At 42.4% G+C, this 25,289-nt stretch overlaps 1 protein-coding gene across 16 annotated transcripts; it reads left to right on the top strand.

The window, feature by feature from the left end:
• Positions 1 to 923: 923 nt before the first annotated feature.
• On the top strand, positions 924 to 20,807 carry LOC103641118 (lactoylglutathione lyase). 16 transcript variants are annotated; one of them, XR_004853159.1, is made up of 10 exons: positions 924 to 1,922; positions 2,007 to 2,466; positions 2,573 to 2,705; positions 3,055 to 4,513; positions 4,607 to 4,680; positions 5,072 to 5,119; positions 5,278 to 5,612; positions 6,146 to 6,313; positions 20,096 to 20,282; positions 20,362 to 20,807. XR_004853159.1 is itself a non-coding variant. In XM_020546296.3 (3 exons), exons 1-3 carry the CDS (start codon positions 1,133 to 1,135, stop codon positions 2,197 to 2,199), a joined length of 387 nt encoding a protein of 128 aa, XP_020401885.1. In that variant the 5' UTR covers positions 938 to 1,132; the 3' UTR covers positions 2,200 to 2,467. The 16 variants fall into 16 exon arrangements, 1 of the variants encoding a protein (XP_020401885.1); XR_004853160.1 differs by lacking the exons at positions 20,096 to 20,282; positions 20,362 to 20,807 and having other exon boundaries at positions 3,055 to 3,314; positions 4,445 to 4,513; positions 5,278 to 5,422; positions 5,525 to 5,612; positions 6,146 to 6,414; XR_004853161.1 differs by lacking the exons at positions 20,096 to 20,282; positions 20,362 to 20,807 and having other exon boundaries at positions 953 to 1,922; positions 3,055 to 3,272; positions 4,445 to 4,513; ... (1 more) ...; positions 5,525 to 5,612; positions 6,146 to 6,414.
• Positions 20,808 to 25,289: the final 4,482 nt, after the last annotated feature.

Consider the following 25,289-nt stretch of genomic DNA (forward strand, 5'->3'; position numbering starts at 1 on the left):
GATAAGACATTGTTGCTGACTGCTGGTTCTGTGATTGGTGAAGAAAATCTAGCTTGTTAGGGTTAACGGTTAGATGTGGGATTGTCGTACGTATGTTCTACAGGATGGATCGGATAGATACGAATAATAACTTTTTTTAATTCATTTCATACTGCCTTTTTTAATAGAGTAGCCTCCCGGGAGCTGATGTTCTCTTTAATTTCCAGCAAAAAAAAACAACAAAAAGCTAACCCCTGAATGTAGGGAAAAAATTCGTTGCATTCCCAATGCAAACACACTCCTTTGCAGTCCCCCACATCCACTTCTTATAGACCACATAAATAGAAGAAAAACAAATTAACAAAGATTTAAATTGCAAATTTTGATCTGTATTGTGGACCTACAGATGATGGATGTGAGGGACTGTAAAGGAGTGCGTTTGAATCCGGGATGTAGATAATTTTTCCCTGCAGATGGCTACGCGAAAAGGCCTCTACCCGAGTTGGTTAGAGGTGGTCTTAGTAGCGGTTCTTAGGTTCTGAGTTTGAATCACAATGGGAGCGAATTTCAGCTAAGCTTAAAAAGGGTCACTCGTTGGTTTCCTGGTTGTGTGCACACGAGATGGACTGACCTATAGTGGACGGGTCCTCGTGGAAGGGTTCAAATCATAAGCTAAGATCTTCTTCATTTTTAATAATATCGTGGGGACCGTCTTTCACCTATCGTCCGAGTTTTTTTTTGCAGGTAGCTACCATGTCAATCCAGCCATATTCCTCACCAAATATTTTTGGTGGTCGAATATACATAAGTAGAACCTCTTATTACCTTTTATTAAAACCCGTTGGAGTTTGAGCTTCTCCCCGCGCTTCACGGGCAGTCCGCCACAGCTCGAACGACGTGTGGCTTGAGTACGGCGTCGTCAGACAGGAACCAGCTTCCGGACCCGAGTTTTTTATGCAATCGAGTTGTGAGTGGTTCCTCCCTACCTCTCCCGTCGCACCTCGCCCTCTCCCTTGCCCTGCCCCAGATCTCGGCCTCCAGTCCTCGCTGCCGCCGCGACTTGCTCGCCCCGTCTCCCTCCGGCCCTGCCTCATCGCGGCCGTGGTGGCCAAGGAACACGAGCTCATTGGAAACACTCTTAAATAAAGCTTCAATGAACAAGACAGGAGCTCGACTTCGCCTAGCTCCGAACAAGCGGTTGACGAGGCGGAGGTCTCGCGTCCTACGTGCGTCGCGCCGTTGCCTGGCTCCGTCCTCGCCGTTCCTCTGTAGAAGCTGGCCGCTGACCCCCGCCCGCCTCCGCTTGGCCGTCTGGCCGCCCCCCGCGTGGTCACCTAGATGGCTGGCCGCGCCCCTAGATTTGGGTTCCTACCTTGTTAGGACTTCCATCTTCGTTCATTTTGCTGTGTGTCCGTCGGATAGATGACTAATGCATCCTCAAAGTTCTCCAAGGCGGAGCCTTGCATCTTTGTGTGTTTGATTTGGTTGAGCTGCAACCCGTGCTGCTGTCCTTTTCAGTATAAAAAAAGATTTAGATGTAGGTTGGCATTCGGATGAAAAATGGACCGTGAAAAAAAAGGAGGTCCATTCACCTTGTGTTCTGTCATTTGAGCACGGATCCTTTAGTGTATAGGAAAGCGTGATATTTCTGATAATCTTCTGCTTTTCAGAGAAAAGCTTTGAGTAATTGAGATGTATATTCCTCTATTGAAAGAAAAAGAGGGGTTTTCAAGCAATATGAAAGCTTGATGCTTTCGTTCTTCGTTTTATTTAAGATCACTTTCCTCCCTTGTTCTTATGAAATGTGCAACTCTTTAATCAGGGATGGCAACCGATAGTGAAGCCTCGAAGGCAGCTGAGGTTGTGGTTGACTGGCATAAACAGGACAGCAAGAGGATGCTCCATGCAGTTTACCGTGTTGGGGATCTGGACCGCACAATCAAGTATGCTGTTGTATTGTAAATGACATTTGCAACACCTGCAGCTATGATTATGCTTTTTTATGTGACATAATATGATTCTGGTAGGTACTACACAGAATGCTTTGGGATGAAACTGCTGAGGAAAAGGGATGTTCCTGATGAGAAGTACACCAACGCCTTCCTTGGCTTTGGGCCAGAGAACACCAACTTTGCAGTTGAATTGACCAACTTTGCGGAGGTCTCGCGTCCTACGTGCGTCGCGCCGTTGCCTGGCTCCGTCCTCGCCGTTCCTCTGTAGAAGCTGGCCGCTGACCCCCGCCGTGGTGGCCGTCGCGCCGTTTTTTATTAGATGAAGAATGAATCAACCCTTGTAGAAGCTAAAGATAGAAGATAACACTACTCTGTTTTTGAATGTCTGAAGTGTAATTTTGCAGCCTTGCAACTATAAAACAAACAATGTATGGCTAAATTATTGCAGTTGCACAGTGTGAAGATTTAAAATTGAAGTGCTATGAAGAGATGGATAAGAGGAAGAAACTTTATAATATTGTTCAAGAGACAAAAGGTATCTATTATCCTGTGTGCATCCAGTTCTTTGTGCTCACTCTTAACATTTACCTGAGAGAATGTATTTTGTATTCTCATTCTATTTGTCTTCTCAACTATTTCAGGAAATTATCAGGGTTTTTTGTCGATGCCGACCCTTAAGCAAAAATGAGGTGTCATCAGGCCTGAATGCAAATGGCGGAACAACTAAAAAGACATTTAAGTTTGATAGAGTATTCACGCCGAAGGATGATCAAGGTATATTAGTGATAACTTGATGTTTGAATGAAGCTGTAGTTTATTTTACAATTGCAATCCACTGTGTTAGACACAATAGTCTACAAATTCAGTTATTTGAGTTTAACATTATAAAAACAAGATTGCTAGCTGGGTACTTGTACATGTTTGGCTAAAAAACCTTATGATCATTATGCTGTCAGCTGTCACCGTGTCAGACACAATAGTCTACACATTCAATTATTTGAGTTTAACATTATAAGGAGAAGTTTGCTAGCTGATTATTTGTGCATGTTTTTCAAAAACAGCAAAAGTGCTAAACTATTATGTTCAAACAACTTACCTTATATGACTTCTGTTGTCTATTGAGGTGTGGGCGTCTCCGGCGGCCCGACTATACGAAGCGAGGGCGTATCGGGGCTAAGGACACGAAAGGCCAAGCGCAAAGGGCGTACGGCAGTAAGCCCGCCTGCACCGCACCAGACCGCCACCCGCGACGTGCCCATGTCATGACGCCACGGTGGCGGCACGCTGACCCATCGACGTCACCCTCTTCCTCGCTTCCGCTCGACAGCCTCCAGTTTCCTGGTCAGTCTTCGTGCCGCCTCTCTACCACACACCGTCTCTCAGGTATGTACTATATTGAGTAAATACATTTGTACTATAATAGGTTACTCAGACCTTATAATTTTAGAGAAGGAAGCTGGTGATGAGCTGATCAAATTTCTCTAGAGAAGCATTAAAACAAATGGTTCCAGTGACAGTGGGGAGCTTGAAGTATTCCATATGTCTGCTCTTAAATTGGGAATTACATCTTTTAGGGCAGCACTCACTGATAGAAGAGCCCTTAAGAAGATAATTCAGAACGGCCATTTTAAGATAAAAGATGTCGGTGAAATTGTACCACTTGTTAGAAACTGGGGTTTAAGATAAAATTGCAGCTAGATATGATTGTAGTGAGTGCTTTGAGGAAATCATGGAGGGCTAATTACAGTTACTTACAGGTACATCCTACCTGGAGCTTTAAAAATTGTGTTTCATCGCCCATTGATCAATATTATCCATCGGGTTATCAACGTCATCCGAGCCTGTCCAGTCAGGTTAACAGTGTGGCTAAGTCATATGAAAAAATATAACTCAAAAGATAACCCCAGTTTCTTGCAATATTACCTTCCTGTGTATGTTCTAGGTATAATACCTGACTTTGGTAATACATAGTTATTCTGTTTTAACTGAAATAGTTTGTCGATTTTTGCGTGGGAACAACAAATACATGATGGTACCCCTTCCATCCAAAAAATGCAAGGCCTCTATTTGACAAACAGTCGAACTCTTAGTAGAGGCGGTCCAGAGGTCGTTAGTGGATAGTCAAGAAGAGATTCACAGTTGATGTCGAACAAATAAAGGAATCCAATAAACTTACTGCAACATTGAGAAGGGAAAATCCTACATCAGCTACATGTATAATCGAATTATTTGTATAAACAAGATAGGTACAGGCAGAGCAATTCGGTAGAGAGAAGGGAGGGTGCATGCTTGCAGCCTCATTAGATTACTCAGTTACTATTTTAGGCTGTCTTATTGCGCCTTCATAGTTGGAAGTAGTATAGATTTTAATCTTCTCTGTATGAGCTTAATATACTTTTATTTAGCTTCTTGCAAGCTTGAATTTCCTGGTGCTCAAATGCCACCTGCCACTTTTGTAGTCTCTGCTCGGAACTGTGTTTTCTTACTCTAATTATACATATACGTTCATATAGAGATGGAATCACCACCCCTCACGGTTGAAGCGACCGCTTTTACCGAGAAAATGATGGACATGACTTTGGGTATGCTATTTGTCCATATATCTTTTTGTTTTGTGATGATAATTGATATTTCAGTGTTGATTTAACTCATGTATTGTTTTTGTGTTCATTGAGAGGATATAATCAAGATGTGAAAGAAAAAGAATCCTGGAGGCAAGAAACCCCCTAGGCGGCCGGTAAACTCTAAGGTCTATAACTCTGGATGTGTGGTGGTGTTGAAATTAGTTTTGTGTATAACTGTTCCAACTTCAAATAGCTTCGTTTTAGGTGCTATGTTTGGGAATAAATTTTCCAGTTAAAAGTACATGACGTCCACGATGGACTTTCTTGGTTTTCCAAGGCTCAGTTACTTGCTGCGATATATTCCTTTGGTGAAGTTTTGCCGTGCACCATGTGTGTATCTTCAAGATTAAACTAAATTTTGCATTATTCATCGGTTTTCTTAATTCTTGTAGTTGAATAGCTTTAACCTGAAACAATACACCAGTCGCTTTCGCTGTTGTTTACTTTGGTGGATAGTTTCTATTGGGAAGTGATTTGACACCAGCAAAGGCATTTACTTCTCTTTTTTATTTGTAGTCTGAAGGTTTAGGGTTTTCATGCTCTCGACTCTGATAGCTAACTCAGGTATGTACAACATTATCTTATTTTCCTATTATTAAATTATCTATAAAGCTGCTAGGAAATTACGCAACATTTATATTTCTATATAGAGTAGCTTCTTATGTCCTTAATTGTAATTAGTTATTTAATTTGATGATTACCATCTTGTAATATTTGTATAGGAACGAACCAATGGTAACAATTTTCTTCATTTAATGGTGGATTAAATGAAACTATCTTCGGTCTTTGGTACTTGCTCAACATCTACAATAAGTAGGTCAGTGGAACATATGTCCTGTCACCGTTAGATTGGGCGATCGAACCATGGTACATCAGTCACCTTCTTTAATGATTTTTTTGTTCTACTTACTAATCTGCTGCTTTACTCTTCCCTGGTGTTTGTACTGACCTTTTTAGGAAATCTTGCAGAACTGATATTCAATGTAAAATATTCAGTGTGATAGAAAAAAGAAGATTAGTCGAGTATGATCTTTATTTCAATCTGCCAATGCTCTTGGTAATTCCAGTTTGCCTAATAGTCAACTTGTTTTTTTGTAATGTTCGAGCATTCGCTGAAATTACTGATCGTATTCAAAATTGTTGCTAAATTGACGATTAACCCTTGTTTCCATGGATAGCGAGAGGTGTGACGTGGTATGTTTATAGCTATTGTGCAGTATACACCTTGCTTACAGGTTGCCACAACTCCGCCGGTTGGATCCACTAAACTTCCAATGTGTCCTGTTTGCATTGGTGTGCTTACAGTTTTGTATTTTTGTTTCTTAGGGCCCACGCCACCATGATGTCACATTTCAATTCATTTTGTGACCTCTGATGAAGAGATTTAAACACATCTGTTCTATCCTATCCATAGTTTTAACTTCAAATATTGTTCTATTTAATGCCACAACAACATATATCTTTACTATGTCATATTATATATGATTTTGTTGGCTTACAACCTCTCGATAGGGCGCCCGAATGGGCGCCTCATGTTCTAGTTATATTTATGACGTATCTTATATAATTTTCCCTCCGTAATCCATGCAGCGTGTCAATGGATGTTTGCAAAGACAACAGATGCCAATGCAGACTGGCTTCTTCCTAACAACAAACCTCAACAAGCCAAGAGAGACGACAATTGGCGACGTAGGAAAAAAGACGCATTAATCAATAACGTGTGGATTCCTGGCAGTGGCGTAGACAAGGGGCTCTAAGGTTTGTACAAACATATAAATACATATTAATTACTACTATTTTTTAAATAGTTAAGTATATAAAAACAGTGACTGATTCAATAAAGATTTGTTATTTCTTTTGTTAGTGGGTTTCATAAAAACACTTAGTGTATTAAGTTAAATTTAAACTGAATATAAATCAAACAGTCATATACTACACATAATCTATTAAATATTATTGAAGGCCCCTTTATACAAAAATCCTAGCTACTCCCGATTCCTGGTTCAACACTCACTACCGGAATCCGGCACTTTGCCGAGCGCATTTTATCGGGCACTCGGCAAAACATTCTTTACCGAGTACCACTCTCGGTGAAATAAGACTCCCGGCAAAAACCTCGTTTGCTGAGAGTGAGACACTCAACATAGAAAGACATTCGGCAAAGCTCCATTTGTCTAGTGTCAAACTCTCGGTGAAACGTGACGCTTGTCAAAGGGCCGTCAGCAGTCGTCTATAATTGACGGCCGTTAACTTTGCAGAGCGTCAGGCATTGATACTCGGCAAAATAGCTGGTTTGCCAAGTGTCACATTGCAAACACTCGGCAAATCTATATTTTGTCGAGTGTCTTTCTAGACACTCGCAAAGTATATTTTCATTTTTTCTTTTTCCCACCAATCATTTTGTGGTGTGTTCCTACACTATGTAGACCTACATGTTCGATTTTGGCACAATTATAAAAGTGTTTGCTATAACTATTAGATATTGTTCGTTTAATTGAATTTTCTCGGATAATTCATATTTGAACTACAAGTCACTCGAAAAATGGAAACGGTGAATGCAAAAATGTATTCATGTTATTTAGCACAAGTTACGGCCTATTTCAGGAACATATCGAAATTTTCGAACACCATGCTCACAAAACATGATCGTGAACTTGTGATCTAGTTGTTTTAAAATTATATAAAACACAAACAAAGTCAGAAAATCATGAAACTTGTCGACATGTCATGATATCATATGTGTAGAAACTTGTGATTCCAGCTTCGGTATAATTCACCGGACATGTCCGGTAAGCCAGCGGAGCAATGGCTACTTCGCGCCAACGGTCGTCTGCAACGCATTAAATGCGTGCCAGCGCGCGCAGAGGAGCAGAGCACGCGCGGGTGGCACACCGGACAGTCTACAGGACTTGTCCGGTGCACCACCGGACAGCCAGGCGGGCCCACTCGTCAGAGCTCCAACGGTCGGAACCCAACGGCCTGGTGACGTGGCTGGCGCACCGGACAGTGTCCGGTGGCGCACCGGACTGTCCGGTGCGCCATGCGACAGCAGCCTCCACCAAACGACTAGTTTGGTGGTTGGGGTTATAAATACCCCCAACCACCCCACATTCAAGTCATCCAAGTTTTTCACCTTCCAACCACTTACAAGAGCTAGGCATTCAATACAAGACACACCCAAGTGATCAAATCCTCTCCCAATTCCACAAAAGCTTTAGTGTTAAGTGAGAGTGATTTGTTGTGTTCTTTTGAGCTCTTGCGCTTGGATTGCTTTCTTCTTTCTCATTCTTTTCTTGTGATCAAAATTCAATTGTAACCGAGGCAAGAGACGCCAATTGTGTGGTGGTCCTTGCGGGGAAGTTTTGTTCCCGGTTGATTTGAGAAGAGAAAGCTCACTCGGTCCGAGGGACCGTTTGAGAGAGGGAAGGGGTTGAAAAAGACTCGGCCTTTGTGGCCTCCTCAACAGGGAGTAGGTTTTCGAGAACCGAACCTCGGTAAAACAAATCCTTGTGTCTCACTTCCTTATTCGCTTGCGATTTGTTTTTACGCCCTCTCTCGGACTCGATTATATTTCTAACGCTAACCTAGCTTGTAGTTGTGATTAATTTTGTAAATTTCAGTTTCGCCCTATTCACCCCCCCCTCTAGGCGACTTTCAATTGGTATCAGAGCCCGGTGCTTCATTAGAGCCTAACCGCTCGAAGTAATGTCGGGAGATCACGCCAAGAGGGAGATGGAGACCGGCGACAAGCCCATCGGCGACAAGCCCACTACAAGTCACGGGAAGGCTTCATCGGAAGAGTCCCGCAACAAAAAGAAAGGGAAGGAAAAGAAATCCTCTTCCCACAAGTTGCATCGGAGTGGCGACAAGAAAAAGAAGATGAGGAAGGTGGTCTACTACGAGACCGATACTTCATCACCTTCCACCTCCGGCTTCGACGCACCCTCCATAACTTCTAAGAGCCATGAGCGCAAGAAGTTTAGTAAGATCCCCTTACACTACCCTCGCATTTCTAGACATACTCCATTACTTTCCGTTCCATTAGGCAAACCGCCAACCTTTGACGGTGAAGATTATGCTAGGTGGAGTGATTTAATGAAATTTCATCTAACCTCACTCCACAAAAGTATATGGAATGTTGTTGAGTTTGGAGCACAGGTACCATCCGTAGGGGATGAGGATTATGATGAGGACGAAGTGGCCCAAATCGAGCACTTCAACTCCCAAGCCACAACTATACTCCTCACCTCTCTAAGTCAAGAGGAGTATAACAAAGTGCAAGGATTAAAGAGCGCCAAGGAAGTTTGGGACGTGCTCAAGACCGCACACGAGGGAGATGAGCTAACCAAGATCACCAAGCGGGAGACGATCGAGGGTGAGCTCGGTCGCTTCCGGCTTCGCAAAGGGGAAGAGCCACAAGACATGTACAACTGGCTCAAAACCTTGGTGAACCAAGTGCGCAACCTCGGGAGCAAAAAGTGGGATGACCACGAGATGGTTAAGGTTATTCTTAGATCACTTATTTTCCTTAATCCTACTCAAGTTCAATTAATTCATGGTAATCCTAGATATACACTAATGACTCCTGAGGAAGTAATCGGGAATTTTGTGAGCTTTGAGTATATGATCAAGGGCTCAAAGAAAATCAACGAGCTAGATGATCCCTCCACGTCCGAAGCACAACCGGTCGCATTCAAGGCGCCGGAGGAGAAGAAGGAGGAGTCTACACCAAGTAGACAACCAATCGACGCCTCAAAGCTCGACAACGAGGAAATGGCGCTCGTCATCAAGAGCTTCCGCCAAATCCTCAAGCAAAGGAGGGGGAAAGATTACAAGCCCCGCTCCAAGAAGGTTTGCTACAAGTGTGGTAAGCCCGGTCACTTTATAGCAAAATGTCCTATTTCTAGTGACAGTGACAGGGGCGACAACAAGAAGGGGAGAAAGGAGAAGAAGAAATACTACAAGAAGAAGGGTGGCGACGCCCACGTATGCCGCGAGTGGGACTCGGATGAGAGCTCCTCCGACTCCTCCTCCGACGAGGACGCCGCCAACATCGCCATCAACAAAGGCCTTCTCTTCCCCAACGTCGGCCACAAGTGCCTCATGGCAAAGGACGGCAAAAAGAAGAAGGTTAAATCTAAATCCTCCACTAGATATGAGTCCTCTAGCGATGATAATGCTAGTGATGAGGAAGATAATTTGCGTACCCTTTTTGTCAACCTAAACATGCAACAAAAAGAAAAATTAAATGAATTGATTAGTGCTATTCATGAAAAGGATGATCTCTTGGACTCTCAAGAGGACTTCCTTATTAAAGAAAACAAAAAGCATGTTAAGATAAAAAATGCTTATGCTCTAGAAGAAGAAAAGTGCGAAAAATTATCTAGTGAGCTAAGCACTTGCCATGAAACCATTGACAACCTTAGAAATGAAAATGCTAATTTGTTAGCTAAGGTTGATTCAAATATTTGTGATGTTTCAATTCCCAATCTTAGAAATGATAATGATAATTTGCTTGCTAAGATTGAAGAATTAAACATTACTCTTGCTAGCCTTAGGATTGAAAATGAGAAATTGCTTGCTAAGGCTAAAGAATTAGATGTTTGCAATACTTCCATTTCCGACCTTAGAAGTAAAAATGATATATTACATGCTAAGGTTATAGAATTAAAATCTTGCAAACCCTCTACATCTACCGTTGAACATACTTCTATTTGCACTAGATGTAGAGATGTTGATATTGATGCTATTCATGATCATATGGTATTAATTAAGCAACAAAATGATCATATAGCAAAATTAGATGCTAAAATTGTCGAGCATGAACTTGAAAATGAAAAATTTAAATTTGCTCGTAGTATGCTTTATAGTCGGAGACACCCTGACATTAAGGATGGCATTGGCTTCCAAAAGGGGGACAATGTCAAACTTAATGCCCCTCCTAAGAAATTGTCCAACTTTGTTAAGGGCAAGGCTCCCATGCCTCAGGATAACGAGGGTTACATTTTGTACCCTGCCGGTTATCCTGAGAGCAAAATTAGGAGAATTCATTCTAGGAAGTCTCACTCTGGCCCTAACCATGCATTTATGTATAAGGGTGAGACATCTAGTTCTAGGCAACCAACCTGTGCTAAGTTGCCTAAGAAGAAAACTCCTAGTGCATCAAATGATCATGACATTTCATTTAAAACTTTTGATGCATCATATGTCTTAACTAACAAATCCGGCAAAGTAGTTGCCAAATATGTTGGGGGCAAGCACAAGGGGTCAAAGACTTGTGTTTGGGTACCCAAAGTTCTTGTGTCTAATGCCAAAGGACCCAAAACCATTTGGGTACCTAAAGTCAAGAACTAAACTTGTTTTGTAGGTTTATGCATCCGGGGGCTCAAGTTGGATCATCGATAGCGGGTGCACAAACCACATGACAGGGGAGAAGAAGATGTTCTCCTCCTATGAGAAAAACCAGGATCCCCAAAGAGCGATCACATTCGGGGATGGAAATCAAGGTTTGGCCAAAGGATTGGGTAAAATTGCTATATCTCCTGACCATTCTATTTCAAATGTTTTTCTTGTAGATTCATTAGATTACAATTTGCTTTCCGTTTCTCAATTATGTCAAATGGGCTACAACTGTCTTTTTACTGATGTAGGTGTCACTGTCTTTAGAAGAAGTGATGATTCAGTAGCATTTAAGGGAGTGTTAGAGGGTCAGCTATACTTGGTAGATTTTGATAGAGCTGAACTTGACACTTGCTTAATTGCTAAGACTAACATGGGTTGGCTCTGGCACCGCCGACTAGCCCATGTTGGGATGAAGAATCTTCATAAGCTTCTAAAGGGAGAGCACATTTTAGGATTAATAAATGTTCATTTTGAGAAAGACAGGGTTTGTAGCGCATGCTAAGCAGGGAAGCAAGTTGGTGCTCATCATCCACACAAGAACATCATGACGACTGACAGGCCACTAGAACTCCTACACATGGATCTATTCGGCCCGATTGCTTACATAAGCATCGGCGGAAGTAAGTACTGTCTAGTTATTGTGGATGATTATTCTCGCTTCACTTGGGTATTCTTTTTGCAGGAAAAATCTCATACCCAAGAGACCTTAAAAGGATTCTTGAGACGGGCTCAAAATGAGTTCGGCTTAAGGATCAAGAAAATTAGAAGCGACAACGGGACGGAGTTCAAGAACTCACAAATAGAAGGCTTCCTTGAGGAGGAGGGCATCAAGCATGAGTTCTCTTCTCCCTACACGCCACAACAAAATGGTGTAGTGGAGAGGAAGAATCGAACTCTATTGGACATGGCAAGAACCATGCTTGATGAGTACAAGACTTCGGGTCGGTTTTGGGCCGAGGCGGTCAACACCGCTTGCTACGCCATCAACCGATTATATCTACACCGAATCCTCAAGAAGACATCATACGAACTCCTAACCGGTAAAAAGCCCAATATTTCATATTTTAGAGTCTTTGGTAGCAAATGTTTTATTCTCGTTAAAAGAGGTAGAAAATCTAAATTTGCTCCTAAGACTGTAGAAGGCTTTTTACTAGGATATGATTCAAACACAAGGGCATATAGAATCTTTAACAAGTCCTCGGGACTAGTTGAAGTTTCTTGTGACGTTGTGTTTGATGAGACTAACGGCTCTCAAGTAGAGCAAGTTGATCTTGATGAGATAGGTGATGAAGAGGCTTCGTGCATCGCGCTAAGGAACATGTCCATTGGGGATGTGTGTCCTAAGGAATCCGAAGAGCCTCCAAATGCACAAGATCAACCATCCTCCTCCACGCAAGCATCTCCACCAACTCAAAATGAGGATGAGGCTCAAGTTGATAAAGGAGAAGATCAAAGAGATGAGCCACCTCAAGATGACGGCAATGATCAAGGGGGAGATGCAAATGATCAAGACAAGGAGGATGAAGAACCAAGGCCGCCACACCCAAGAGTCCACCAAGCAATCCAACGAGATCACCCCGTCGACACCATCCTCGGCGACATCCATAAGGGGGGTAGAGGAAGCACTACAAGATTCAGATTGGGTGGTGGCGATGCAAGAGGAGCTCAACAACTTCACTAGGAATGAGGTATGGCATTTGGTTCCACGTCCTAATCAAAATGTTGTAGGAACCAAGTGGGTCTTCCGCAACAAGCAAGATGAGCATGGTGTGGTGACAAGGAACAAAGCTCGACTTGTGGCCAAGGGATACTCCCAAGTCGAAGGTTTGGATTTCGGTGAAACCTATGCACCCGTAGCTAGGCTTGAGTCAATTCGTATATTATTGGCCTATGCTACTTACCATGGCTTCAAGCTTTATCAAATGGACGTGAAGAGTGCCTTCCTCAATGGACCAATCAAGGAAGAGGTCTATGTTGAGCAACCTCCTGGCTTTGAAGATAGTGAGTACCCTAACCATGTTTATAAACTCTCTAAGGCGCTTTATGGGCTCAAGCAAGCCCTAAGAGCATGGTATGAATGCCTTAGAGATTTCCTTATCACTAATGGATTCAAAGTCGGAAAGGCCGATCCTACACTCTTTACCAAAACACTTGAAAATGATTTGTTTATATGCCAAATTTATGTTGATGATATTATATTTGGGTCTACTAACGAATCTACGTGTGAAGAGTTTAGTAGGATCATGACACAAAAATTCGAGATGTCTATGATGGGGGAGTTGAAATATTTCTTGGGATTTCAAGTAAAGCAACTCCAAGAGGGCACCTTCCTAAGCCAAACGAAGTATACTCAAGATATTCTAAGCAAGTTTGGGATGAAAGATGCCAAACCCATCAAAACACCCATGGGAACCAATGGGCATCTCGACCTCGACACAGAAGGTAAGTCCGTGGATCAAAAGGTATACCGGTCGATGATAGGTTCTTTACTCTATTTATGTGCATCTCGACCGGATATTATGCTTTCCGTATGCATGTGTGCAAGATTCCAAGCCGACCCTAAGGAAGCTCACCTTACGGCCGTAAAACGAATCTTGAGATATTTAGTTTATACTCCTAAGTTTGGGCTTTGGTATCCTAGGGGATCCACATTTGATTTGATTGGTTATTCGGATGCCGATTGGGCAGGGTGTAAAATTAATAGAAAGAGCACATCGGGGACTTGCGAGTTCTTGGGAAGATCCTTGGTGTCTTGGGCTTCAAAGAAGCAAAATTCTGTAGCTCTTTCTACTGCCGAAGCCGAGTACATTGCCGCAGGCCATTGTTGCGCGCAATTGCTTTGGATGAGGCAAACCCTTAGGGACTACGGTTACAAATTAACCAAAGTTCCTCTTCTATGTGATAATGAGAGTGCAATCCGCATGGCGGATAATCCCGTTGAGCATAGCCACACTAAACACATAGCCATTCGGTATCACATCTTAAGGGATCACCAACAAAAGGGAGACATCGAGATTGCATACATTAACACTAAAGATCAATTAGCCGATATCTTTACCAAGCCACTTAATGAACAAACTTTTAACAAACTTTGGCATGAGCTAAATATTCTTGATTCTAGGAACTTCTTTTGTTGATTTGCACACATCGCTCATATACCTTTGATCATGTCTCTTTTATATATGCTATGACTAATGTGTTTTTCAAGTCTATTTCAAACCAAGTCATAGGTGTATTGAAAGGGAATTGGAGTCTTTGGCGAAGACAAAGGCTTCCACTACGTCACTCATCCTTCGCCGTCGCTCCGAGCATCTCTCTGTCTTTTGGTATAATCTTCACTCATATGTCTTTTACCAAAGGGGGAGAAAGTTATTTCAAGGGCTCTAATGACTCCGTTTTTGGCGATTCATGCCAAAGGGGGAGAGAGTATTAGCCCAAAGCAAAAGGACCGCACCACCACCCTAATTTTAAAAACTAATGATTTTCAATTGGCAATTTCAAGTTGGTATCTTATTGTGTTCAAAGGGGGAGAAAGTAGTATTTCAAAATTGATATATCAAAACCCTCTTGAACACTAAGAGGAGGATTTCATTAAGGGGGAGTTTTGTTTAGTCAAAGGAAAAGCATTTGAAACAGGGGGAGAAAATTTCAAATCTTGAAAATGCTTCGCAAAATCTTATTCATTTACCTTTGACTATTTGCAAAAGAACATTGAAAAGGATTTACAAAAGAATTTGCAAAAACAAAACATGTGGTGCAAGCGTGGTCCAAAATGTCAAAAATCAAAGAAACAATCCATGCATATCTTATAAGTATTCATATTGGCTTAATTCCAAGTAACCTTTGCACTTACATTATGCAAACTAGTTCAATTATGCACTTCTTACTTGCTTTGGTTTGTGTTGGCATCAATCACCAAAAAGGGGGAGATTGAAAGGGAATTAGGCTTACACCTATTTTCCTAATTAATTTTGGTGGTTGAATTGCCCAACACAAATAATTGGACTGACTAGTTTGCTCTAGTCTATAAGTTATACAGGTGCCAAAGGTTCACACTTAGCCAATAAAAAGACCAAGAAATGGGTTCAAAAAGGAGAGGAAGGGATAACCGAAGGCAGCCCTGGTCTGGTGCACCGGACTGTCCGGTGTGCCACCGGACAGTGTCCGATGCACCACCGGACAGTGTCCGGTGCACCAGGGAACTCGACACCCAACTTCACACCTTCGGGAATTTTTAGAGGCGCTTCGCTATAATTCACCGGACATGTCCGGTGCTCCAGAGGAAAGCGACTCTGAACTCGCCAGCTTCGGATTCCAGCTCCGCTATAATTCACCGGACATGTCCGGTGCACACCGGACTATCCGGTGAGCCAGCGGAGCAATGGCTACTTCGCGCCAACGGTCGTCTGCAACACATTAAATGTGTGCCAGCGCGCGCAGAGGAGCAGAGCACGCGCGGGTGGCACACCGGACAGTCTACAGGACTTGTCCGGTGCACCACCGGACAGCCAGGCGGGCCCACTCGTCAGAGCTCCAACGGTCGGAACCCAACGGCCTGGTGACGTGGCTGGCGCACGAGACAGTGTCCGGTGGCGCACCGGACTGTCCGGTGCGCCATGCGACAGCAGCCTCCACCAAACGGCTAGTTTGGTGGTCGGGGTTATAAATACCCCCAACCACCCCACATTCAAGTCATCCAAGTTTTTCACCTTCCAACCACTTACAAGAGCTAGGCATTCAATACAAGACACACCCAAGTGATCAAATCCTCTCCCAATTCCACAAAAGCTTTAGTGTTAAGTGAGAGTGATTTGTTGTGTTCTTTTGAGCTCTTGCGCTTGGATTGCTTTCTTCTTTCTCATTCTTTTCTTGTGATCAAAACTCAATTGTAACCGAGGCAAGAGACACCAATTATGTGGTGGTCCTTGCAGGGAAGTTTTGTTCCCGGATGATTTGAGAAGAGAAAGCTCACTCGGTCCGAGGGACCGTTTGAGAGAGGGAAGGGGTTGAAAAAGACCCGGCCTTTGTGGCCTCCTCAACGGGGAGTAGGTTTTCGAGAACCGAACCTCGGTAAAACAAATCCTTGTGTCTCACTTCCTTATTCGCTTGCGATTTGTTTTTACGCCCTCTCTCGGACTCGATTATATTTCTAAAGCTAACCCGGCTTGTAGTTGTGATTAATTTTGTAAATTTCAGTTTCGCCCTATTCACCCCCCCTCCAGGTGACTTTCAGTAACCTATATGTCACCTGTTTCGGTTAGGCTCTTCTCACGTGCTTGATGCATGTGAGACGTACCTGTCTGGAATTATCCCTATTATGGACAACCTCAGAGTGGTTGATAGAACATGGTATTTATGACATGCCTTAGGATCCCAAGGAGATTTCGGTAGTATGACCATGTTGTTCTCCACTAAACCATCTTTGGCGTGTAGCTGGAGAACAAAAAGGTTATGCTGCTGAAATTTCCATCAAATCCTACAAGCTTGTCATAGATTTGTGTTCTGTCGGTCACTTGGGTGGGTTTGGGACCTATCCTTGCCTATAGATGTAGGACCGATACACCAGAGCAAGTTGAATGTTGTTTTTACGACTTGGCTCGTTTTAACATCCTCAGGCATGACTGAAGATCGTAAATGAATGTACAATGGCTGGAGTAAGAATGAACGACGTTCTGATGAGTGGGTAGCCAAGACCAAAGAGTTTGTGAACCATGCGTTCTCTATATCATTAACCGGTGTTGTCAAATGCCCTTGTAGGCGACACGAAAACATTATATTTCTTAATAAGGAAAGAGTTAGTCTAGACCTCTTACAATTTAGATTTATGCACGAATAGAGGTGAGGGAACATCATGGTGAAGTATTAGCCTATCTGAATGTAGAAGCGGAAGAGAATGATGATTGGGCAGAAGGTGATGTGGTGCATGAGATACTAGATTTGCTACATCTAGAGTTAAACCTTAGCCCTAAGAATCCTCCCACACCAGAGGTTTCAAGATTTTATAAGTTCCTAAAAGATTCCGGAGAGCTGTTGCATGAACACACAGATGTGAGTATACTCGCTTTTGTGACTCAGCTCATGGCCATCAAGTCCAAGTACTTTTTTCTCAAACAATTGTTACAATGAGATTTTAAAAATTTTCGGGGATGTGTTGACAAAGCCCCATAAATTGCCTAAATACATGTACCATTCAAAGACAACTACTAAATGTCTCGGTATGGATTATGAAAATATTGATGTGTGTAAAAATAATTGTACTCTTTTCATGAAGGAGCATGTGGAAGAGAAACAATGTCTTTAATGTGGACAACCAAGATTCGACGAAGTCATATATGACAAGGGTGACAAGGTGATGACAGATTTTGCACATAAGAAACTTCACTACTTGCCACTAACACCTTGAGTAAAACGGTTGTTTCTATTTAAAAAACTACCATGCAATGAGATGGCATAAAGATGGTGTCCATGAGAACGATGAGCTAATGGTGCACCCTTTAGATGGGGATGCTTGGAAGGCTTTTGACACGTTCGATCTAGACTTTGTCACTGAATCGAGAAATGTTTTAATTGTCCTCATGACCAATGGCTTCTCACCTTTTGGTCAAATGGCATAATCATACTCATGTTGGCTCATCTTTGCTATTTAATACAACCTTGCACCTTCTCTTGTATGAAGTATGCATTAATTTTCTTTGCTTGATCATACTAGGCCTGGACCATCTAGAAAGAGACTTAATGTCATATTACAACCCCAACCTTTTCAAAAGGCAGAAATTCAACCTTCGAGTCATGTATTTGTGGTTGGTGCATGACTTCCTAGCGTTTGGTACTTTTTCCAATTGGAGTACACATGGTAGATTGACATGTTCGTATTGCAGTTCAGATATAGATTGCTTTTGTCTTGCTCATGGTCAGAAGTTGGCTTACATCGATTGTCATCAACATTGGTTGCTTAGGAAACACCCCTTTAGGAGCAATAAGAAAAACTTCAAAAAGAACATCGTGGTCACGAAAGGACCGCCAAAACATCTAAATGCAGTAGAATTTTTTGCTTAGTTAAACAACCTTGTCCTAAATGAAAAAGGTAACAAGTACCAAGGATTCCGAGTGGAGCACAACTAGACACATAAATGTGATCTATGGGAGCTCCATTATATGTTGTCGTTGATTCTTATGCACAACATTGATGTCATGCACCAAGAAAGTAATGTTGTTGAAACCCTCATACACACCTGCATGTATTTTGAAAAAACAAAGAAAAATCCAAAAGCCTAAAGAGATCTAGCACAGATTTGTGACCGAGCAACCCAAGTGCATAATGACAAAGGAAAACTGTCACAGACCCTGTTCTGCCTTACCCCTAAGGACAAGATCGAGGTGATGACATGGATGAAAAAAACTAAACTTTCTTGATGGTTACGCTATGGGCTTGAAGCGAACTGTGAATTTGAAAATGGTAAAACTAACTAGGTTGATGAGCCATGACTTCCATTATACTAATGGAGAGGATTGTCCCTGTCATGTTTTGTGGTAACATGTCCGACGCCATGTGGCAAACAATAGCTGAGCTAAGCTATTTCTACAGGCACATCTATGCTACAGAAATCAGTAAAAATGTGATGGAGAAGCTACAGAAAGAAATACTTTTATTACTATTCAAGCTAGAAAAAAATATTTCCACTAGGATTCTCCAACGCGATTTAGCATCTACTTATTCACATTCCATATGAGGCAAAGGTTGGTAGCCAATATAAGTGAATGTATCACATTGAAAGAGCACTCAAATACCTACGAGCCATGGTTGGAAATAAGGCAAAAGTAGAAGGATGCATCGTCGAAGTTTTTTTTGTTAAAGGAGGTTTCATACTTCACGAGTTTGTATTTTGCAGAGGAACACAATGTTTATGCTCCTGTGATGTGATGCAATGTCGATTATGAACCTCCTATCAGTGATCTCAAATTTTCCAATGGAGAGGCACAACTGCTAGTAAGGGCGTGTTCTACCACCATTGCATGGACGAACGAATGGCTGCCTTGCTATACATGTTTTCAAATATGGAAGATATGGAGCCATATTTCACTTGAGTGTTTCTTTTGCCTCTTAAATTCTTTGGCATTGCTAGATAAGGACATTAATTATTTAATTTACGCACAATAAGTTTGATGTGGAAAACTAGACACATATCCATCAACCTATAAGCAAACATCCAGATATGATGCGACGACATAGGAGACAAAGAAGACCTAATTTTGTTGATTGGTTTCAGGGTCATGTAAACTCTTTATGTCCTTTAGTTTGATGTCATTTAACCTTTTTAGCGAGGTAGTATTTGTCATTTAACTTTGTATATTTTTTAGTGCACAAAGACCACAAACATACATGAGGACTTGAGATAGCTATCTTATGCGACGATGACTTGTAGAATCTTTGGTCGATACGATGTGAATGACTTTCATTTTCATTCTGTCCAATTTGAAGATTCTTGTGACTAGGGAAATCGATGCTCATGGGAGAGAAACTAATTATTATGGTGTCGTTCAAAACATTCTTGAGTTTAATTTTGTAGGAAGCAAAACTCTAAAAGTGGTATTCTTCATATGTGATTGGTTCGATACCTGTAATGGGATTAGACAAAATCAATATGGCATAACTGAACTCAAGCAAATGGAATGACTTCGAGGCCATGGAAATTTTATCCTTATACACCAATGCAAACAAGTGTAATATATGTCATACCCAAGCCCAATGTTAGAAGCATGATGGGTAGTTCACAAGGCGAACCGTAGGGACAATTGTGTACTCCTTGCATTGTTGGTTATCAATTTGAAGATGACCAGGTCGATAAAGTTTATTAAGAAGAAGAATTCCCAACCTCTTTTGCTGTTGATGAGGGTGTTGCACTCAACTCACTAGTCGGAGACAGTGGCGATATCACTATCACCGAGAAACAAAAACGACAGGCAAGGAAGAAAAGAGCCACATGGCAAGCTTTGGGTCGAAGAAGACACATTGGTCATGATGTTGATGAAGTTTGATGTGTAATACATATTTTACTTGTAGTCACTTTAAATTATTTATTTTTATTGACTATTTTTAATTTTCTTGACATAATATTTTTAATATTTTTTATTGAACAGGATGAGTAGTAAGAAAACCAGGCACACTATGAGGGGGTTCCTCAATGTGGCTAGCAGGATACTCCCTGGTGCAAGGGGTTACCTTTTCAAAGGGAGTTCATCTATCTAGAGCAGACAAGAGGCGTTGCTGAGACACGCCCGACCATAGCTACGTGATAGACATATCATGATACAAAGGAGTGCCGAGGTAAATGTTTATAATTGCTTTTATTTGTAATTCAATTGCATATAAATGTGTATTACTTGTTTTGGTTTCGTGTCCATAGGTAGAGGAGGAGGGAACGAATGCTACGGTGCAGGGCCATGAGGAGGATGTCACAGTCATAGATGCTGGAGTGCAGGGCCATGAGGCAGAGGTCGTGGAGGATGACGAGGACAAGGATGAGGCCATCAAGCCTCCAGCCTTTTGACGAAGGGGCACTCGAAAGGGCCACTTCGTCCCACCTCCGTCAGCACCTGCCTAGTAAGAAGCAAGGGTTCTAATTATCCCAGTTGGTGATAGGTATTCACATTTGGCCATTAATGTGTTGTTACTTATTTCTTTATTTTCTTGTACATTGTATATATGATATGCATTTCTTGTTTTTTGTCTTGTAACCAATGGGAGGACACGTCTTTCTATTGTAGAGGTCACCATAGATAGGTTAATCAAGTCTTAGGTTACCTCTGTCATATACATTATCCAAGAATTTTGACTGACTCAAAAGATGTGGTGGTTCCTCCACATGCTACATATGGAATAGCTCAGGGTGTTGTCAAGCATGACTTTTGGGTAAGAATATTGTTTGATACTAATGATTTATGAATTGTTTGATACTAACGTTATTTTCGATGTTGGATAGAGACACTATCATGTGGGACCAGAGGCTCAGGAGCATGTAGACCGAGTATTAGAAAAAACACAAAGAAGGTGTGCAAGGATGCATTTTCCAATGCTCGTCTACAGGTTGTGAACACATACATGAAGCGTTGAGGTCATTCTATCAACAACTTTCGATAGTATTCAGATGTCTACTTAAGTGTGGACTCATACATGGAGGTAAAAATATAATGTACCAGTTCATTCAAATGTGGATGTTATGTGTTATCAGTTAGATGCATGTAACTCTTCCATGGATGGAATACCGCTCGTAGGCTTATAGGGCTTTGTGTGAGGTATGGGCTCCGCTAGAGTGGATTGTGAATTCAAACAAGAATCGACACAAGTAGGAAAAACAGTAGGACGAGGACAAGGATGAGGTCGTAGCCAACCATAGCTATAGGGTTGATGGGCATATTCGGTTGGCAAAACGATTCTATTTTACTTAGAAAAGAAATCGGTTTAAACTCATACATATGTAGGAGGCTGAAACTAGGGTTGCTCCAAAGCCAATTGATGTTTATAAGTGAAGGCATAGGGGGGAAATAGTGAAAACCCCAATGAGCTATGCATTCATGCGGTCGCTGAGCGTCTGCTTAGTAGTTGGTAAGATTAATGTTTTCTTATCGTATTGCTATACATTACTGAGAGCATCTAGAGGGAGGGTGAATAGGTGATCCTGTAAAATCTTAAAACTTATAGCCACAAAACTTGGTTAAGTGTTAGCACAATGGAATCAAGTGGCTAAGGACCAAGCTCTTGTGAAACACAATAGTCACAAAGAAAACAAGCACAAGAGACACGATGATTTATCCCGTGGTTCGGCCAAGTATAACACTTGCCTACTCCATGTTGTGGCGTCCCAATGGACGAGGGTTGCACTCAACCCCTCTCAAGTGATCCAATGATCGACTTGAATACCACGATATCTTTCTTTCTTATACTCTTTCCCGTTTGCGAGGAATCTCCACAACTTGGAGCCTCTCGACCTTACAATTGATGATCACAAAGAAGCACGAAAGTAAGGGTGGGAAGAGCAACACACACAAGACTCAAAGCACGAGCACAATCACGCACACAAAGCCACAACTTGAGCTCACAACACAACTCGAGGAGTTCTCAACTCAAATGGTGCTCAAGTCACTATATCAAAGAATCGAATGCACGAGAATGGAGTCTTGGTGCTTAGAGATGATCAAAGAATGCTTGGGTTTCTCCTCCATGCGCCTAGGGGTCCCTTTTATAGCCCCAAGGCAGCTAGGAGCCGTTGGAGGAATTCTGGGAAGGCAATTCTTGCCTTCTGTCGGGTGGCGCACCGGACAGTCCGGTGCACCACCGGACATCCACTGTTCATGGTCCGGTGCGGATCTCCTTCCTAAAACAGCACAGCCGACCGTTGCAGAATTATAGTCGTTGGCGCACCGGACACTATCCTGTGCACACCAGACAGTCTGGTGGCCCCTGCTGACCGTTGGAGCGGGCCACACGTCGCCCGTGGATTAGGCGGCCGACCGTTGCGCTGGCGGCCGTTGGCTCACCGGACAGTCTGGTACACCACCGGACAGTCTGGTGAATTATAGTCGTATGCCGCCGACGAATTCCTAAGAGTGGCCAGTTCGCCAGAGCCCAGCCTGGCGCACCGGACACTGTCCGGTGTGCCAGACCGAGCTAAGTCTTGGCTGCTTCAGCCAATTCCTTTTCTCTTTCTCTTTTCTCTGATTCTAGCACTTAGACAAACTTCATTAGTATACAAAAACCAATGTACTAAGTCTAGAATCATACCTTCATGTCGATTTACACTTCATCAATCATTTGGCATATAATTACTCACTTAAAATATGTTGGGCACTTAATCACCAAAACATACTAGAAATGGCCCAAGGGCACATTTCCCTTTCAATCTCCCCCTTTTTGGTGATTTATGCCAACACATCAAAAAACAACAAATAGAAGTGCAACATCAATGCAATTGAGAACAAAAATAGTCTTTGACAAGATTTGACATATTTGGATCGTCCTTCGCCACCACTTGGTCTGTTTTTGCAAATCAAATTCATTTTCCTATCTCTAAGTTAAACACACATGATTAGACCTAAGGAGAGATAATCCAAGAGTAAAAATGATTAAGAGCCAAAAACTCCCCATTTTTCCCATAATCATACATTCTCCCCACAAGAGACCAAATTTTGATAGTAAGAGTTATTTTGACGAATCAAAAGTTATACTCTACTCTTTTTCAAAAATTTCACAAGTGGTAGCCGATCCATTTGCTTTGGCCTTATTTTCTCCCCCTTTGGCATTAAGCACCAAAACGGGATCAATCTTGGCCCAAAAACCCCATTGCCTCACCAAAATTGTCAATTACGAGTAAAAAGGCAATAAGAGCATGGAGATGAACTTGGAGTAAATTATCCTCTCATCGGAGTGCAGTGAAAGTCTTGCATGGTCCAAGTTCACCTTTCCCTTTCAATCCACCTTTGAGACTAGATTGAGTAAACTCAAGCACATGGTTAGTTTCAAAGGGTCAAGTTGTAGCACATCTCCCCCTAAATATGTGCATCACTCACACATGGACTTTTGAGGTCCGGGGATTGCTTGCACAACTTGATCACCATAAGTAAGCAATAATATGCATGAAGGAACATGATTAAAGACATAAAAAACATGTATGCTATAGATCAATCCAAGTTACGCGAATCTAAGACATTTAGCGCACTACGCAGCCTGCAAAAGGTCTTCTCATCTAAAGGCTTGGTAAAGATATCGGCTAGCTGGTTCTCGGTGCTAACATAAAACACTTCGATATCTCCCTTTTGCTGGTGGTCTCTCAAAAAATGATGCCGGATGTCTATGTGCTTAGTGCGGCTGTGTTCAACAGGATTATCCGCCATGCGGATTGCACTCTCATTATCACATAGGAGTGGGACTTTGCTCAGATGTAGCCAAAGTCCCGGAGGGTTTGCCTCATCCAAAGTAGTTGTGCGCAACACTGTCCTGCGGCAACATACTCGGCCTCAGCGGTGGATAGGGCAACGAAAGTTTGTTTCTTTGAACCAGGGACCTTCCTAGGAATTGGCACGTCCCTGATGTACTCTTCCTATCAACCTTGCATCCAGCATAATCGGAGTCTGAATATCCAATCAAGTCAAAGGTTGACCCCTTTGGATACCAGATCCCGAAGCAAGGCGTAGCAACTAAATATATAAGTATTCGCTTAACGGCCACAAGGTGACACTCCCTTGGGTCGGATTGAAATCTAGCACACATGCATACGCTTAGCATAATATCTGGTCTACTAGCATATAAATAAAGCAAAGAACCTATCATAGACCGGTATGCCTTTTGATCAACGGACATACCTCCTTTGTTGAGGTCAACATGTCCGTCGATTCCCATGGGTGTCTTTGCGGGCTTGGCATCCTTCATCCTAAACCACTTGAGCAAGTCTTGCGTGTACTTCATTTGAGAGATGAATGTGCCGTCCTTGAGTTGCTTCACTTGGAACCCAAGGAAGTAGTTCAACTCGCCCATCATCGACATCTCAAATTTCTGAGTCATCACCCTGCTAAACTCTTCACAAGACTTTTGGTTAGTAGAACCAAATATTATGTCATCGACATAAATTTGGCACACAAATAAGTCACCATCACAAGTCTTAGTGAATAGAGTTGGATCGGCTTTCCCAACCTTGAAAGCATTAGCAATTAGAAAATCTCTAAGGCATTCATACCATGCTCTTGGGGCTTGCTTAAGTCCATAGAGTGCATTAGAGAGCTTACACACGTGGTCGGGGTACCGTTCATCCTCAAAGCCAGGGGGTTGCTCTACGTACACCTCCTCCTTGATTGGCCTGTTGAGGAAAGCGCTCTTCACATCCATTTGGAACAACCTGAAGGAATGGTGAGCGGCATAGGCTAACAAAATGCGAATAGACTCTAACCTAGCCACAGGAGCAAAAGTCTCCTTAAAGTCCAAACATGCGACTTGGGCATAACCTTTTGCCAGAAGTCGAGCCTTGTTCCTTGTCACCACCCCGTGCTCGTCCTGTTTGTTGCGGAACACCCACTTGGTTCCCACAACGTTTTGCTTGGGACGTGGCACCAGGGTCCAAACTTCATTTCGCTTGAAGTTGTTGAGCTCTTCCTGCATGGCCAACACCCAGTCCGGATCTAGCAAGGCCTCTTCTACCCTGAAAGGCTCAATAGAAGAGACAAACGAGTAATGCTCACAAAAATTAGCCAATCTAGAGCGAGTAGTTACTCCCTTGCTTATATCACCCAAAATCTGGTCGACGGGATGATTCCTTTGAATCGTCGCTCGGATTTGAGTGGGAGG

This window comes from Zea mays, chromosome 10 (assembly GCF_902167145.1).
Source record: "Zea mays cultivar B73 chromosome 10, Zm-B73-REFERENCE-NAM-5.0, whole genome shotgun sequence".
NCBI lineage: Eukaryota > Viridiplantae > Streptophyta > Magnoliopsida > Poales > Poaceae > Zea > Zea mays.

Bases quoted from the DNA above. Each gene is read 5' to 3' on its own strand.
- LOC103641118 (XM_020546296.3), top strand. From the start codon at position 1,133: ATGAACAAGACAGGAGCTCGACTTCGCCTAGCTCCGAACAAGCGGTTG. The intron at 1,206-1,801 runs GTGCGTCGCGCC...CTCTTTAATCAG, and splicing joins GCGGAGGTCTCGCGTCCTAC to GGATGGCAACCGATAGTGAA. The intron at 1,923-2,006 runs GTATGCTGTTGT...TGATTCTGGTAG, and splicing joins GATCTGGACCGCACAATCAA to GTACTACACAGAATGCTTTG.